The sequence below is a fragment of the Bombina bombina genome, chromosome 4, assembly GCF_027579735.1.
Source record: "Bombina bombina isolate aBomBom1 chromosome 4, aBomBom1.pri, whole genome shotgun sequence".
In the NCBI taxonomy this organism is placed as follows: Eukaryota; Metazoa; Chordata; class Amphibia; order Anura; family Bombinatoridae; genus Bombina; species Bombina bombina.
Window position 1 is genome coordinate 760,771,121 of NC_069502.1, and position 15,493 is coordinate 760,786,613.

Here is a 15,493-nt window from a genome sequence, read left to right on the forward strand (position 1 = left end):
GGGAGGGGCCTATTTTAGCGCTCTAGATGCGCAGTTTTAATTCAGACTGAGACATCCAGCTTCCCTAGAGCAGTCCTCTGGCATCTGAGGACCATTACAAAGGGTTTATTTCTGCACAAAAGCGTATTTGAGGGCAGGTAGGAGCCTCAGCAGAGCTGTGGCAAGGTGCTCAACTGTCTTTTATCGTTTTTTAACGTTTTTCAATCCGGGTTTGGGACCTAAGGGGTTAATCATCCATTTGCAAGTGGGTGCAATGCTGCTTTAGTCCGTTACACACACTGTAAAAATTTCAAAGACTTTACTATATTTTTACACTGTTTTGCAGTTTAAGTGCTAGTTTTTTTCTCTTAAAGGAACAGTGACGTTTTTGTTTAATTGCTGTTTCACCTTTATTAAAGTGTTTTCCAAGCTTGCTTGTCTCATTACTAGTTTGTTAAACATGTCTGACATAGAGGAAACTCCTTGTTCAATATGTTTGGAAGCCATTGTGGAACCCCCTCTTAGAATGTGTACCAAATGTACTGAAATTTCTATAAACTATAAAGACCATATTATGGCGCTTAAAGATTTATCTCCAGGGGATTCTCTTACTGAAAAAAGGGAGATTATGCCATCCAGCTCTCCCCATGTGTCAGAACATATAACTCCCGCTCAAGTGACGCCAAGTACATCTAGCGCGTCTAATTCTTTTACCTTACAGGACATGGCGGCAGTTATGAATGCTACCCTCTCAGAGGTATTGTCCAAACTGCCAGGGTTACAAGGAAAGCGAGACAGCTCTGGGGCTAGAACTAATACAGAGCTTTTTTGACGCTTTAATGCCTGTGTCCGATATACCCTCACAATACTCAGAAGCAGAGGCAGGTGAGCTTCTATCTGTGGGTGACATTTCAGACTAAGGGAAGGCGTTTCTTCAGTCTGATTCTGAAATGACAGCGTTTAAATTTAAGCTTTAACACCTCCGCTTATTGCTCTGGATGACTGTGACCCCATTGTGGTTCCAGAGAAATTGTGTAAAATGGACAAATACTTTGCAGTGCCTGTTTACACTGATGTTTTTCCAGTCCCTAAGAAGTTTTCGGAAATTATTACTAAGGAATGGGATAGACCAGGTGTGCCATTCTCTCCCCCTCCTGCTTTCAAAAAGATGTTTCCCATAGATGCCGCCATACGGGACTCGTGGCAGACGGTCCCTAAGGTGGAGGGAGCAGTCTCTACCCTAGCTAAGCGTACAACTATCCCCGTCTAGGACAGTTGTGCTTTCCTAGATCCTATGGATAAAAAATTGGAGGGTCTCCTTAAGAAAATTTTTATACATCAAGGTTTTATTCTCCAGCCTCTTGCATGCATTGCCCCAGTTACTGCTGCAGCGTTTTTTTGGTTCGAGTCCCTTGAGGAGGCTCCACAGGTGGAGACCCCGTTAGACGATATTCTAGACAGGATTAAAGCTCTTAAGTTGGCTAATTCCTTTATTTCTGACGCCGTTTTTCATTTAACCAAGCTAACGGCTAAGAATTCAGGTTTTGCCATTTTGGCGCGTAGGGCGCTATGGCTTAAGTCCTGGTCAGCAGACGTTACTTCAAAGTCTAAGCTTCTTAACATCCCCTTCAAGGGACAGACCCTATTCGGGCCTGGTCTGAAGGAGATCATTTCTGATATTACTGGAGGAAAAGGTCACGCCCTTCCTCAGGATAGGTCCAATAATTTAAGGACCAAACAGAATAATTTTCGTTCCTTTCGAAACTTCAAGAGTGGCACAGCTTCAGTTTCCTCTAATGCAAAACAAGAGGGAAATTTTGCCCAGTCCAAACCAGTCTGGAGACCTAACCAGGCTTGGAACAAGGGGAAGCAGGCCAAGAAACCTGCAGCTGCCTCTAAGATAGCATGAAGGAGTAGCCCCCGATCCGGGACCGGATCTAGTCGGGGGCAGACTTTCCCTCTTCGTCCAGGCTTGGGCAAGAGACGTCCAGGATCCCTGGGCACTAGAGATTGTTTCCCAGGGATATCTTCTGGAATTCAAAGGTTCATCTCCAAAGGGGAGATTTCATCTCTCACAACCATCTGTAAACCAGATAAAGAGAGAGGCATTCTTACATTGCGTTCAAGAACTACTGGTTATGGGAGTGATCCACCTAGTTCCAAGAGAGGAACAGGGGCTGGGTTTCTACTCAAACCTGTTTATAGTTCCCAAAAAAGAGGGAACTTTCAGACCTATCTTGGATCTCAAGATCCTAAACAAATTTCTCAGGGTCCCATCCTTCAAGATGGAGACAATCCGAACCATCCTCCCTATGATCCAGGAGGGTCAATATATGACTACCGTGGACTTAAAGGATGCTTATCTCCACATTCCGATTCACAGAGATCATCATCAGTTCCTCAGGTTTGCCTTCCTAGACAGGCATTACCAGTTTGTGGCTCTTCCCTTCGGGTTAGCCACGGCACCAAGAATCTTTACGAAGGTTCTAGGGTCCCTTCTGGCGGTTCTAAGGCCGTGGGGCATAGCGGTAGCCCCTTACCTAGACGACATTCTGATTCAGGCGTCGACTTTTCAAATCACCAAGTCCCATACGGACATTGTTCTGGCCTTTCTGAGGTCTCACGGGTGGAAAGTGAACATAGAAAAGAGTTCTCTCTCTCCTCTCACAAGAGTTTCCTTCCTAGGAACTCTGATAGATTCAGTAGAAATGAAAATTTTTCTGACAGAAGTCAGGATATCAAAGCTTCTAACTAACTGCAGTGCTCTTCATTCCACTTCTCGGCCGTCAGTGGCTCAGTGTATGGAAATGATCGGCCTAATGGTAGCGGCAATGGACATAGTAACATTTGCCCGCCTACATCTCAGACCACTGCAACTTTGCATCCTCAACCAGTGGAATGGGGACTACACAGATTTGTCTCCTCTGTTAAATCTGGATCAAGAGACCAGGGATTCTCTTCTCTGGTGGTTATCTCGGGTCCATCTGTCCAGGGGAATGAGTTTCCGCAGGCCAGAGTGGACTATAGTGACGACAGATGCCAGCCTTCTGGGCTGTGGCGCAGTCTGGAACTCCCTGAAGGCTCAGGGTTCGTGGACTCAGGAGGAAGCCCTCCTTCCGATAAACATTCTGGAACTAAGAGCGATATTCAATGCTCTTCAGGCTTGGCCTCAACTAGCTGCGGCCAAGTTCATCAGATTTCAGTCGGACAATATCATGACTGTAGCCTATATCAACCATCAGGGGGGAACAAGGAGTCCCCTGGCAATGATGGAGGTTTCCAAGATAATTCTATGGGCAGAGGTTCACTCTTGCCATCTCTCAGCTATCCATATCCCAGGAGTAGAGAACTGGGAGGCGGATTTTCTAAGTCGGCAGACTTTTCATCCGGGGGAGTGGGAGCTCCATCCGGAGGTATTTGCCCAGCTGATTCAACTATGGGGCAAACCAGAACTGGATCTGATGGCATCTCGTCAGAACGCCAAGCTTCCTTGTTACGGGTCCAGGTCAAGGGATCCCCAGGCAGCGCTGATAGATGCTCTAGCAGTGCCCTGGTCCTTCAGACTGGCTTATGTGTTTCCACCGTTTCCTCTCCTCCCTCATCTGATTGCCAAGATCAAGCAGGAGAGAGCTTCGGTGATTTTGATAGCGCCTGCGTGGCCACGCAGGACTTGGTATGCGGATCTGGTGGACATATCATCCTCTCCACCATGGATTCTGCCGCTGAGGCAGGACCTTCTACTCCAAGGTCCATGCAAACATCCAAATCTAATTTCTCTGCGTCTGACTGCTTGGAGATTGAACGCTTGATTTTATCAAGACGTGGTTTCTCCGAGTCGGTCATTGATACCTTGATTCAGGCTAGAAAGCCTGTCACCAGGAAAATCTATCATAAGATATGGTGTAAATATCTTCATTGGTGTGAATCCAAGGGTTACTCGTGGAGTAAGGTCAGGATTCCTAGGATTCTATCCTTTCTCCAAGAAGGATTGGAAAAGGGATTATCGGCTAGTTCCTTAAAGGGACAGATTTCTGCTCTGTCTATTCTTTTGCACAAGCGTCTGGCTGATGTTCTAGACGTTCAGGCGTTTTGTCAGGCTTTGGTTAGAATCGGGCCTGTGTTTAAACCTGTTGCTCCGCCAGGGAGTTTAAATTTAGTTCTTCAAGGGGTTCCGTTTGAACCCTTACATTCCATAGATATCAAGCTTTTATCTTGGAAAGTTCTGTTTTTAGTAGCTATCTCTTCGGCTCGAAGAGTTTCAGAGTTATCTGCCTTACAGTGTGATTCCCCTTATCTGATCTTCCATGCAGATAAGGTAGTTTTGCATACCAAACCTGGTTTTCTTCCTAAGGTAGTATCTAATAGGAATATCAATCAGGAAATTGTTGTTCCGTCATTGTGTCCTAATCCTTCTTCAAAGAAGGAATGTCTGTTGCACAATCTTGACGTGGTTTGTGCTTTAAAGTTTTATTTACAAGCTACTAAGGATTTTCGTCAAACATCTGCATTGTTTGTTGTCTACTCTGGAAAGAGAAGAGACCAAAAGACTTCGGCAACTTCTCTTTCTTTTTGGCTGAGAAGCATAATCCGTTTAGCTTATGAGACTGCTGGCCAGCAGCCTTCTGAAAGAATCACAGCTCATTCTACTAGAGCAGTAGCTTCCACATGGGCTTTTAAACATGAGGCCTCTGTTGAACAGATTTGTAAGGCGGCGACTTGGTCTTCGCTTCATACTTTTTCTAAATTCTACAAATTTGATACTTTTGCTTCCTCTGAGGCTATTTTTGGGAGAAAGGTCTTACAGGCAGTGGTGCCTTCCGTTTAAGTGCCTGCCTTGTCCCTCCCTTCATCCGTGTCCTAAAGCTTTGGTATTGGTATCCCACAAGTAATGGATGAACCCGTGGACTGGATACACCTTACAAGAGAAAACAATATTTATGCTTACCTGATAAATTTCTTTCTCTTGTGGTGTATCCAGTCCACGGCCCGCCCTGTCACTTTAAGGCAGGTGTTTTTATTTTTTAAACTACAGTCACCACTGCACCCTATAGTTTCTCCTTTTTCTTACTTGTCTTCGGTCGAATGACTGGAGGTGGGGGTTAGTGGAGGAGCTATATAGACAGCTCTGCTGTGGGTGTCCTCTTGCAACTTCCTGTTGGGAAGGAGAATATCCCACAAGTAATGGATGAACCCGTGGACTGGATACACCACAAGAGAAAGAAATTTATCAGGTAAGCATAAATTTTGTTTTTGTTCTGTGCTGTCTCTTGATCAGTTAAGTCTGTCTCTGACCAGGCACATTATTTGAATCCTGATCCCAACCATGGTCCTCAAGTACCCCCAACAGTCCTGGTTTTCATTATAGCTGAACTAGAGCACAGGTGAAATAATCATCTGATGGATGAGAGCAGGTTGGTTACTAGTGATCAGCTGATTACTTCACCTGTGCACTGGTTCAGCTATAATGAAAACCAGGCCTGTTGGGGGTACTTGAGGACCGCGGTTGGGAAACACAAAGCTTCTATTAAAAGTTATTGCTGATTACAGTTTCAACCGCATATATACATATGCTATGCGGTTGAAACTGTAATCAGCAATAACTTTTAATAGAAGCTTTTTTTGCTAATGGAAATGTATTGCAAAAATGCTTCTATTTAAAAAGTAGCCTTTATTTTTTTATCCTACTATTATGTTTTGTATGCTTATTGTATTCCAATTTTTATTATTAGTAGTAGCAGTATTATTACTGTAATTAAATCGTATTTTAGTTCAGTCCTAAAATCTCATGTTGCTGCTTGATTTATACATAAGTATATTGAAAAACATCCACAGTGTGGCAGCACTGACTTACTTTAGAAACTAATCATAGCAGCGTAACTCAGTCATTTATGTCTTGGGAGAACACAAAGATTTGCTCTTAAAGAGAAAATGTCATTCCTAATGAGTTATAATTTGGAAGTAAGCATACTTAACCTGCAAAGATGGTGTGTAAAATATAAATGATATATATATATTATTTATTTTTTCTGCCATCCATGAATTTAATATAAAACTTTGCATAAATCTGTAGATTATTTAAAATGGCATGAAACACTTTGAGACTGTAATATAAAATGCTTGAGTGTGCATAGTAAAAAAGCAATATGTGTATTGTTGTTTATTATGATTTATTTGTGCCTGCTTTTCTTGTAATTTAACTGTGGGTTTGCCAATTTTGAGAATCGGAAGTGCACTCTACAGACTTCACACGCCTATCCTTGACACATATCTGTCCCTAAATGAACTCAGTCGGGGGTTGATATAAGATACTTCAAAACAATGTGTTTTTCACTATCAAAATGGCAGGGTCAAGAATTCTTAACTGCAGTTAAAAGGCAAGATTGCATCTTCCAAATAAGGCAAGTGGTGAGAGGAGTTTGGCCTTTGAAAAGCAATTGCAACATTTATTGTTCTCTAACAAAATGTCAGTGTCAAGCCTGGTCTACTGCAGTAGCCAGTGTTGATTGGCTCTTCCAAATATGGCAAAATGGTGGGTGTGTTTATCCAAAACAGGTGCAGCAAACAAGGCGGTAATCTTTTTGCAACACTCATTCTCTGTATGTTAATTTATTGGAGGACTTTGCAAAACTCTTGTAATTACAAGTGGGTGTATTTAAATTTAAGGTTTTGGAAAACTCAAAAAGGACATTTAAACAATCTGCAAGGAAGTTTTGGAAAAAAAGAAAAGATTGCCATATATTTAGCTGGACATTATTCATCTGTCTTAAAATTTGGGGAAATTTTGTTCAATCTCCATAAATTGTCAAACCTATGTTGTTGTTTTTTTTCCTACAGGGGAGCATATTCCTGTGGCTTCCTAATGGAACAAAACTTTTTGCAGTATTCTATACAATAGGAAACATTGCGGCATTAGCCAGGTATGTTTACATTTTTGTGGCATAAAGTCTTTAACTATTCTATCAGGAATAGACAAATACTGGGCACCATAATCCCTAGTTAAAGGGACAAATTACTCATATGCTAAATCACTTAAAACTGATGCAGTATAACTGTAAAAAGCTGACAGGAAAATATCACCTGAGCATCTCTATGTAAAAAAGGAAGATATTTTACCTCACAATCTCCTCAGCTCAGCAGATTAAGTTATGTGTAAAAAGTTATACTCCGCTGTTGCCCAGCTGCAGGTAAAAAAATTAAAAAAATGAAGAAATGAACAGCAGCCAATCAGCATCAACAGTGCTGAGGTCATGAACTCTTTTACTGTGATCTCATGAGATTTCACTTAACTCTCATGAGATTTCATAGTAAACTTCCTTACACTGATAAGATGAGTGTGCAAGAAAGCTCACTCCTTCCGCTGTCCCGGGACAGACATACTGATTAGCGCTGCGGAATCTGTTGGCGCTCTACAAATAACCGATAATAATAATAATAATTTGCTGCTTAGAAGTCCTTTACAATGGGATGTGGCTACTGAGGAACTTTTGAGGTAAAATATCTTTCTTTTTTACATAGAGATGTTCAGGTGATATTTTCAGCTTTTTACAGCTATGCTGCATCACTTTCAAGTGTTTCAACATTTGGGTATTATGGCCCTTTATAATGTGCTCTAATGTCTTGGGGGTAGTTCAGTGGTCACAGTTGCACCTGTCCCATTGGTGGTGTGCAGTTTAGCAGCAACATGCAACATCTGCACAGCTGCCAGACCCAGCAATTTTGTCCTCCTCCCTTCCTATCCCTTTTTGAATGCTGGTGCATGGGGCACTTACATGTGCATATGCTAATGAAAAACAGTGATTACTTTTACTAGAATTTTTTTTGCCAATGGAAGTATATTGTAAAAATGTTTCTATTCAGTATTGTAATGCACCCACGTACATTCCAATTTTGACATTTCTATCCCTTTAAGGATGCTTAGAGCGCCAATAATCTTAGCCTAAACTGAAGGTTTGTGTGATTCCATCACCATTCCAATATAAATCAGATTCCGTACTTTGTTATTGATTCTTGTTGAACAATTTGGATTATGCCTCCCATGTAGATCTGTCAAAACTAGAGATTAATGAGTGTGTGTCCAATGAAAATTAAAATCCCTCATATAGAGCTTTGTGATGGGGAAAGTTATGTGTGTGTGTTTGCTAACAAAGCTACAGAAGGAAAAGAAACTATGTAAAGAATGTAAGTAATTTTTCTTTTTATGTAATGAGTAATGCATTACACAGTTAGTATTTGATTATTTATTTAGAGCCTATTAATATATATATATATATATATATATATACATTCATTATTTGTTTTAACACTACTAGATTAACATTTATTAAACAATTCAAATTAGAATAAACTATAAACCTACATTTTTTTTTTTTAAAGCACTTGTTTCCTTATGGGACCTTTGAAGCAACTGAAACGGATGTTTGAGCCAACGCGATTGATCGCCACAATAGTTATGCTGGTTAGTGTAAAACATTCCATGGTCACTTTAATTGACCACCTTTTGTCTCTGACTACTAGTGTAAATTCCCTATAGAGAAAGGCCCTATAATTCTTCTGCCCCTGTCTTGTCATTATTTATTGTCAGCCCACTGTATAGCGCTGCAGAATCTGTTGGCACATTACAAATAAAGATGGTAATGATAATGCCGGTTTAGTTTTCTTTTTAGGCAAAATAACTGTTACCAAAGGCCATCATTATCCCTTTTTTTGGGAAATTTAACTATGATATGTGTGTGTGTGTGTATGTATATATATATATATATATATATATATATATATATGTGTGTGTGTGTGTATGTAGATGTGTGTGTATATATATATATATATATATATATATATCTCAACACACAAATCATAGTTTAAAGAAAAAATGTAATTTTAAACAACTTTCTAATTTGCTTAGGTCTCTTTGTATCCTTAGTTGAAAAGAATACCTATGTAGGCATGTTCAGCTAGCTCACAGTCGTGCAATGCTGCTCCTTTAATAAAGGATACCAAGAGAATGAAGCAAATTTGAAAATAGAAAAAAAATCTGAAAACCGTTTTAAAACACATGCTATATTAAAATAATGACAGAACAAATTGGGTTTTATGTCCATTTAATGCCTGCCTGTACTTTGAAATTAAAACACAGAACAATTAAACAATTGTAGATACAAAAAAGAAAGAAATCAAAATAAAATGCTAGCTTAATGTTTTACTTTAAAGTAGCCACCTTTTGCAGATATAACAAATGAACACACTTGTGACTCTCTTTTTACAATGGAAATCAAACATTGAGGTTGATTATAATCTTTCCAAATTGTTAGAATGATGGCAGAAAAACTGGTTTAATAACAAAGTAATATTCCAAAGTAATTTCACACTGTACTAAAAGGGATTTTGTATAATATTGTGTTATTTGGTACAGCAAGATCATTATATTAAAACTAAACACGTACAGTAAAAACTTTCAGCGGCTATACAAATACAATGTTTAAAAAGCTGTTTATTTTTTTAAATGTTTTACATAGTGCAATGTTTAAAAAACACACTATTGTGAAGCAGAATGGTTACAAACATGTTTTGTTTAAGATAAATTTACTATAAACACATAATATATTATTTTACAATATAATTCATAAAACAAACCATATACACGCATGCATAATATACCCACAATCCCCAAGATAATGTAGGCTTATTATTAAGGGTTTTTTTTTGTTTTGTTTTTTGTTCTTTATTAACAATGGATATCTCATACATAGTGAATATATAGGGGTTCCATAGGAGTAACCTATGTTATAATAGGGAAACATCGCCTGGAATTTCTAAAGTTCTAATAGGTGAACCTTTTTCACACATACCTGTCTTGCCGACCTTTCAGTGGCGAGATTAGCAATTGTAAGAAACTACTGAATGTGCACTGAAACTTTTTTTATTTACTGAACACACGGTATTAGTTGTGTAAACAAGTCTCCTCCACACTGCCGAGATCTGCATTCATTGATCAGATTGATGAAGTGGTAGCAAGCCCTATACTATCCAATGGAATACACATGGTCACTCGTCAGAGAAAGACAACCCACTTTTTATAACATTTCGCCCTGAAAGACGAATTGCAAGACTGAAATGATCATTTCTCGCAGACCTGACAATCTTGAACATCCTACCTCCAAAGAGAACTATTGTAAATTAGCATTTTATTATTTATCTGTCCTACCTCCCAATGGTAGGGATACCTCAGGCAAAAGTAGCTATTTCAAATGCCAAAATAAATATAATCAATATAATACATTCCAGGAAAAATGAGAAATTAAAGGCGAGAACATTTTACAGTACACTCTCCCTTTAAAGGGACATGAAACCCAAATATTTTTTTAATGATTTACAAAGAGCATGCAATTTTTAACAACTTTTCAATTTACTTTAATTATCTAATTTGCATTCTCTTGACATCCTCTGTTGAAATGCATATCTAGATAGGCTCAGTAGCTGCTGATTGGTGGCTGCATAGATGCCTTGTTTGATTGGCTCACGCATGTGCATTGATATTTCTTCAACAAGGGGTATCTAATGAATGAATGAAACAAATTAGATAACATAAGTAAATTGTCAAGTTATTTAAAATTGTATTCGATCTCTGAATAATGAGAGAAATATTTTGGGTTTCATATCCTTTAATAAGCAAACCTGATACAGTTTGTAGAACTGGATGGTCTTGGGTTTGACAAGCCCGGTGTGTGAGCTTGGTATTTCCCATTAAATGTTGCCAGCCTTTCATGCAGAAGGAACATTTATGGGACTAGGAGAGACATAGGGATTTGCATTTATGAGAAACAGCTGTGAGACATGCTTTTGTAGTGTTATCGCCACTCAAATGAATGTAAAACAGACACCTTAGACTTGTTTAGCGCTTGATGCCTTGTCTCACGTTCTGACATTGATCACTATGGCCTGTGTTTTGTTTCCCATAGGGGTTTTACTGCATCACATTAAATGCATTGTTATATGTTGGAGCTGGGGTGCAGAAAACATACTAGAAGTTCATTTTAAATTGATGTTAAGGATTTCTCTCCCTATTATATAATTATTGGCGTTAAAGGAACATTCCGGCCAAAATTGGAATCCACATAGATGCATTTTTGTTTCAAATAAAAACATTTTTGCAATATACATTTATTAGCAAAAATGCTTCTAGTAAAAGCTATAGCTGTTTCAAAAGTGTATTTAAGTATGCACAGTGCACCAGCATTTTATACACAGCACTTGGTCAGAGAGCCTAAGGTGCTTCTACCATCTAACAATGACTCAATTTGTTAAATGCTGATATGATGCAAGCCCCACTGGTGCTCTGAGCAGCTGTAGTGTTTAAAATGCTGGTGCAGTGAGAATATCTAGCTATGTTTCACATGCACGTGCAGAGAAAAATATTGACAATAAAACAGTGATAACTTTTACTAGATGTATATTGCAAATATGTTTCTATTCAAAGATGTACTCACTGGAGTTAGAAACTGGAGGTTGAAACTGCAGACCAACTAACAGGTAAACTTAATAACTATACTTCTACACAATGCTCTCTCTGTCTCCCCTTCTCCTAAAAATCACTGCATGTCCCTATAACAATAACTCCCACACTATCCATATCTCACCCTCCCTTCTCTCATCCCCTATGCTGTCCTCTTATGAACTACTCTGTTTCCTTAGAAACACTTCCCCCTCTAACTCTCCTGTGTCTAGTCATTCGCGCTCAATCTCACTCTCACCTTCTGTCACTCTCGCTGCTACTACTGCTTGCTGCTGGTGATGTCTCTCCTAACCCTGGCCCTGCAGCATTCACCACACTTTTACACTCTCGCTCCGTCTCCCACTGCAAAAACTCTAGGTCACGCAATACCAACAATCTCATCTCCATTAACACACAGCGCCTATCCCCTCTCTTTTTTTGTGCCCTCTGGAATGCTCGCTCCGTCTGTAACAAACTTACAACTGTTCACGACCTGTTTGTTTCCAAAGCTTTCAACCTTTTAGCAATTACTGAAACCTGGCTATCTTCCTCTGACAGTGCTTCCATTGCTGCTCTCACACGGTGGTCTTCACTTTAGCCACACACCTAGGCCAGGTGAGAGACATGGTGGCGATGTTGGCATCTTACTCTCCCCTCCTGCTCCTATCAGTACCTATCTCCATTTCCATCTCTCTCCTTTTCTTCCTTTGAAGTCCACTGCATCCACCTGTTCTCCCCCTCTCTCTGAGTGGCAGTTATCTATCGCCCCCTGGACCAACCTCCCAATTCCTTGACAACTTTGCTGCCTGGCTTCCTCACTTTCTCTCTACAAATACACCTACCCTAAATCTGGGGGACTTCAACATCCCTATTGACAACCCATCTGCCCCTGCTGCCTCTAAACTTCTCTCACTCACTAACTCCTTCTGCCTTTCACAATCCATCCTATTTCCTACCCACCGTGATGGACACTCGATTGATCTGGTATTCTCCTATCTCTGCTCTCTCTCTGATGTTGCCTGTCGACCATTTCTCATCTCAGACCACCATCTGTTTACCTTTAATCCCCATATAGATGCTAAACCTACTTCCCCCTCTCGCCCCCGCACCAGTAGAAATCTGCATACTTTGGATCCTCCCCAACTCTCCAATCTTATTAATATACACCTCTCCCACACTTTCACAATATCCTGCCCTGACCTTGCTATAACCCACTATAACAATACTCTCTCTGCTGCACTTGACACTCTCGCTCCGCCCCAACTTCGCAAATCCTCACGTCGTCAGCTCCAGCCCTGGCACTCCCAACAAACACGCCACCTACAAAAATGCTCACGCCCTGCTGAACGTGCCTGGAGGAAATCCCGCTCTGAACCTGATTTCCTGCACTATTAGTTCATTCTTTACTCTTACACCCCTGCCCTTTGCTTAGCTAAGCAACCCTTCTTCTCTTCTCTTATATCCACTCACTCTTCAAACCCTAAAAGACTCTTCTCCATTTTCAACTCTCTCCTCTACCTACCTGCACCACCCCCATCATCTGCATTCAGTGCTCAAGACCTTGCTGACTATTTTTTCAATAAAACACTTGCCATCCGAAGAAACATCCCAACACAAACCTGCAATCTCCCAACTTCGCTCCCAGTCACCCCCTCTGCCACTCTCTGCACCCTCCTCCCAACCACTGAGAGTGAAGTGGCTTCCCTTTTGTCTTCCTCACACCTCACTACCTGCCCACTTGACCCTATTCCTTCACATCTAATTCCCCCTCTGTCTCCCACCCTCACTCCGACTCTTACTCACATATTCAACCTATCCCTTTCTACCGGCTCATTCCCTGCCTCCTTCAAACATGCAAAGGTCACCCCCATCCTCAAAAAACCCTCCCTTGACCCTAACTCCCCTGCAAACTACTGCCCCATATCACTGCTCCTGCTAGCTTCAAAATTCCTTGAAAAACTAGTTTTCGATCGCCTAACCCAATTCCTGTCCTCCAAATCATTGCTCGACCCCCTGCAATCTGGCTTCCGTCCCCAACACTCAACTGAGACTGCCCTTACCAAGGTTACTAACGATCTCCTTTCTGCTAAAAACAAAGGCTACTACTCTATACTCATCTTACTTGACCTCTCTGCTGCCTTTGACACTGTTAACCATCCCCTTCTCCTACGGACTCTCAGCTCTCTTGGGGTCTGTGACACTGTCCTCTCCTGGATCCACTCTTATCTCTCTAACAGATCCTTCTCCGTCTCTTTTGCTGGTGACTCCTCTCTTTTGCCTCTGTCTGTTGGAGTGCCTCAAGGCTTTGTCCTGGGTCCTCTACTCTTCTCTATTTACACTTCTTCACTGGGTAAACTTATCAACAGCTATGGCTTCAGCTATCATCTCTATGCTGATGATACCCAGATCTACCTTTCCACCCCTGAACCTTCTCCTTCTGTCAATTCTCACATCAGCGACTGCTTATCTGGCATTTCCTCCTGGATGGCCTCTCACCACCTAAGAATAAACATGTCCAAGACCGAACTACTTCTAATTCCCCCCTCTAACTCTACTCCAGTTTCTAATTTTTCTATCACTGTTGGCGGCACCACTATCTCCCCATCACCTCAAGTCCGCTGCCTATGAGTCACGCTTGACTCAAATCTGTCCTTCATTCCCCACATCCAATTGCTCTCTTCATCCTGCCGCAACCACCTACGCAATATCTCCAAAATTCGTCCATTTCTAGGTGCTGAAACTACTAAACGGCTAATCCACTCCCTGGTAATTTCCCGACTTGATTACTGTAACAACTTACTAACTGGCCTCCCTCTCTCCCCTCCAATCCATCCTAAATGCATCTGCCAGGCTAATCCACCTCTCTCGATGCTCTGTTTCTGCTGCACCTCTCTGTGAGTCCCTTCACTGGCTCCCCATTCACAACATTAAACATTAAATTCAAAATTCTCTCCCTGACCTACAAAGCACTCACCAATGCTGCCCCACCCTACCTGTCCTCACTCATCAACAAATATACTCCTGCCCGCCCCCTAAGATCCAACAATGACCTGCTTCTTGCGTCCTCTACAATCACCTCCTCTCATGCTAGACTACAGGACTTCTCTTGTGCGGCACCAACCCTCTGGAACGCACTTCCTTGTGCAGTCAGACTTGACCCTAATCTCTCCTCCTTTAAACGTTCCCTAAAGACCTTTCTGTTCAGGGAAGCTTATCACCCGATTTATTAACAAACTAACTTCACTTAACTTACAGTTGCCCTCTATCTCCTCACTAATATCATTCTCACCTTTGCAGTCCCCACCTCCTGTTTCCCATCCTCCTACCCATCTAGATTGTAAGTTCCCACGGGAATAGGGCCCTCAATTCCCCCTGTATTTTGTCTGTAAAATTTTGTCTTTTATCGTATTGTTTCTCCATTGTACTGTTATCCTTGTACCCATGGGCAGCGCTTGCGAAATCTGTTGGCGCTTTATAAATAAAGAATAATATTAATAATAATAATAATAGGTGCATTTACATTTTGATCGGAATATCCCTTTAATATTTATAGTAAATAGTTATTAAGCCTATAATGCTTAGCTCTAAATGGTGACCTCTCTAAGCTTGCTGAACACCTCCCTCCTAACATTGATTTACAAAAGGGTTGAACTATAAAGTTATGATGAGTGTACAAGATGATTATCATTTTAAAGTATTGGACCCTTTAAATTAATTTCAATAATTTAGATTGTTGTTTTACTATATACAGTTGTTTATGTTTTGGTGACTTTAAAAAACAAACACAAACTATACTACTTTATAAACTCCAATCATTACCGTTTTGTATTCACCTGTGCTTTTCAGGTCATTTTTGAAATTCGTATAGAGACACAAATGGCCAAATGTCCTCTACACAAATAAGCTTTATATGTATAAGATTATTTGTAAAGGGACATTATACTCCAAAATGTTCTTTTAATCTTTTTCCCAATTCCCCTTAAAGTTTTGCCAGTGGTCCACTTTACCTGCTGCAGTGTATTTAATTGT

At 40.7% G+C, this 15,493-nt stretch overlaps 1 protein-coding gene across 1 annotated transcript in view; it reads left to right on the top strand.

Annotated features, from left to right (window-relative positions):
* The window catches only part of SFT2D1 (SFT2 domain containing 1), a 150,314-nt gene that overhangs the window by 113,249 nt on the left and 21,572 nt on the right, over nt 1-15,493 (top strand). The window contains exons 3-4 of the mRNA XM_053711068.1: nt 6,814-6,896; nt 8,353-8,434. Coding sequence (XP_053567043.1) covers nt 6,814-6,896; nt 8,353-8,434 — 165 coding nt within the window. The remainder of the gene's footprint in view (nt 1-6,813; nt 6,897-8,352; nt 8,435-15,493) is intronic.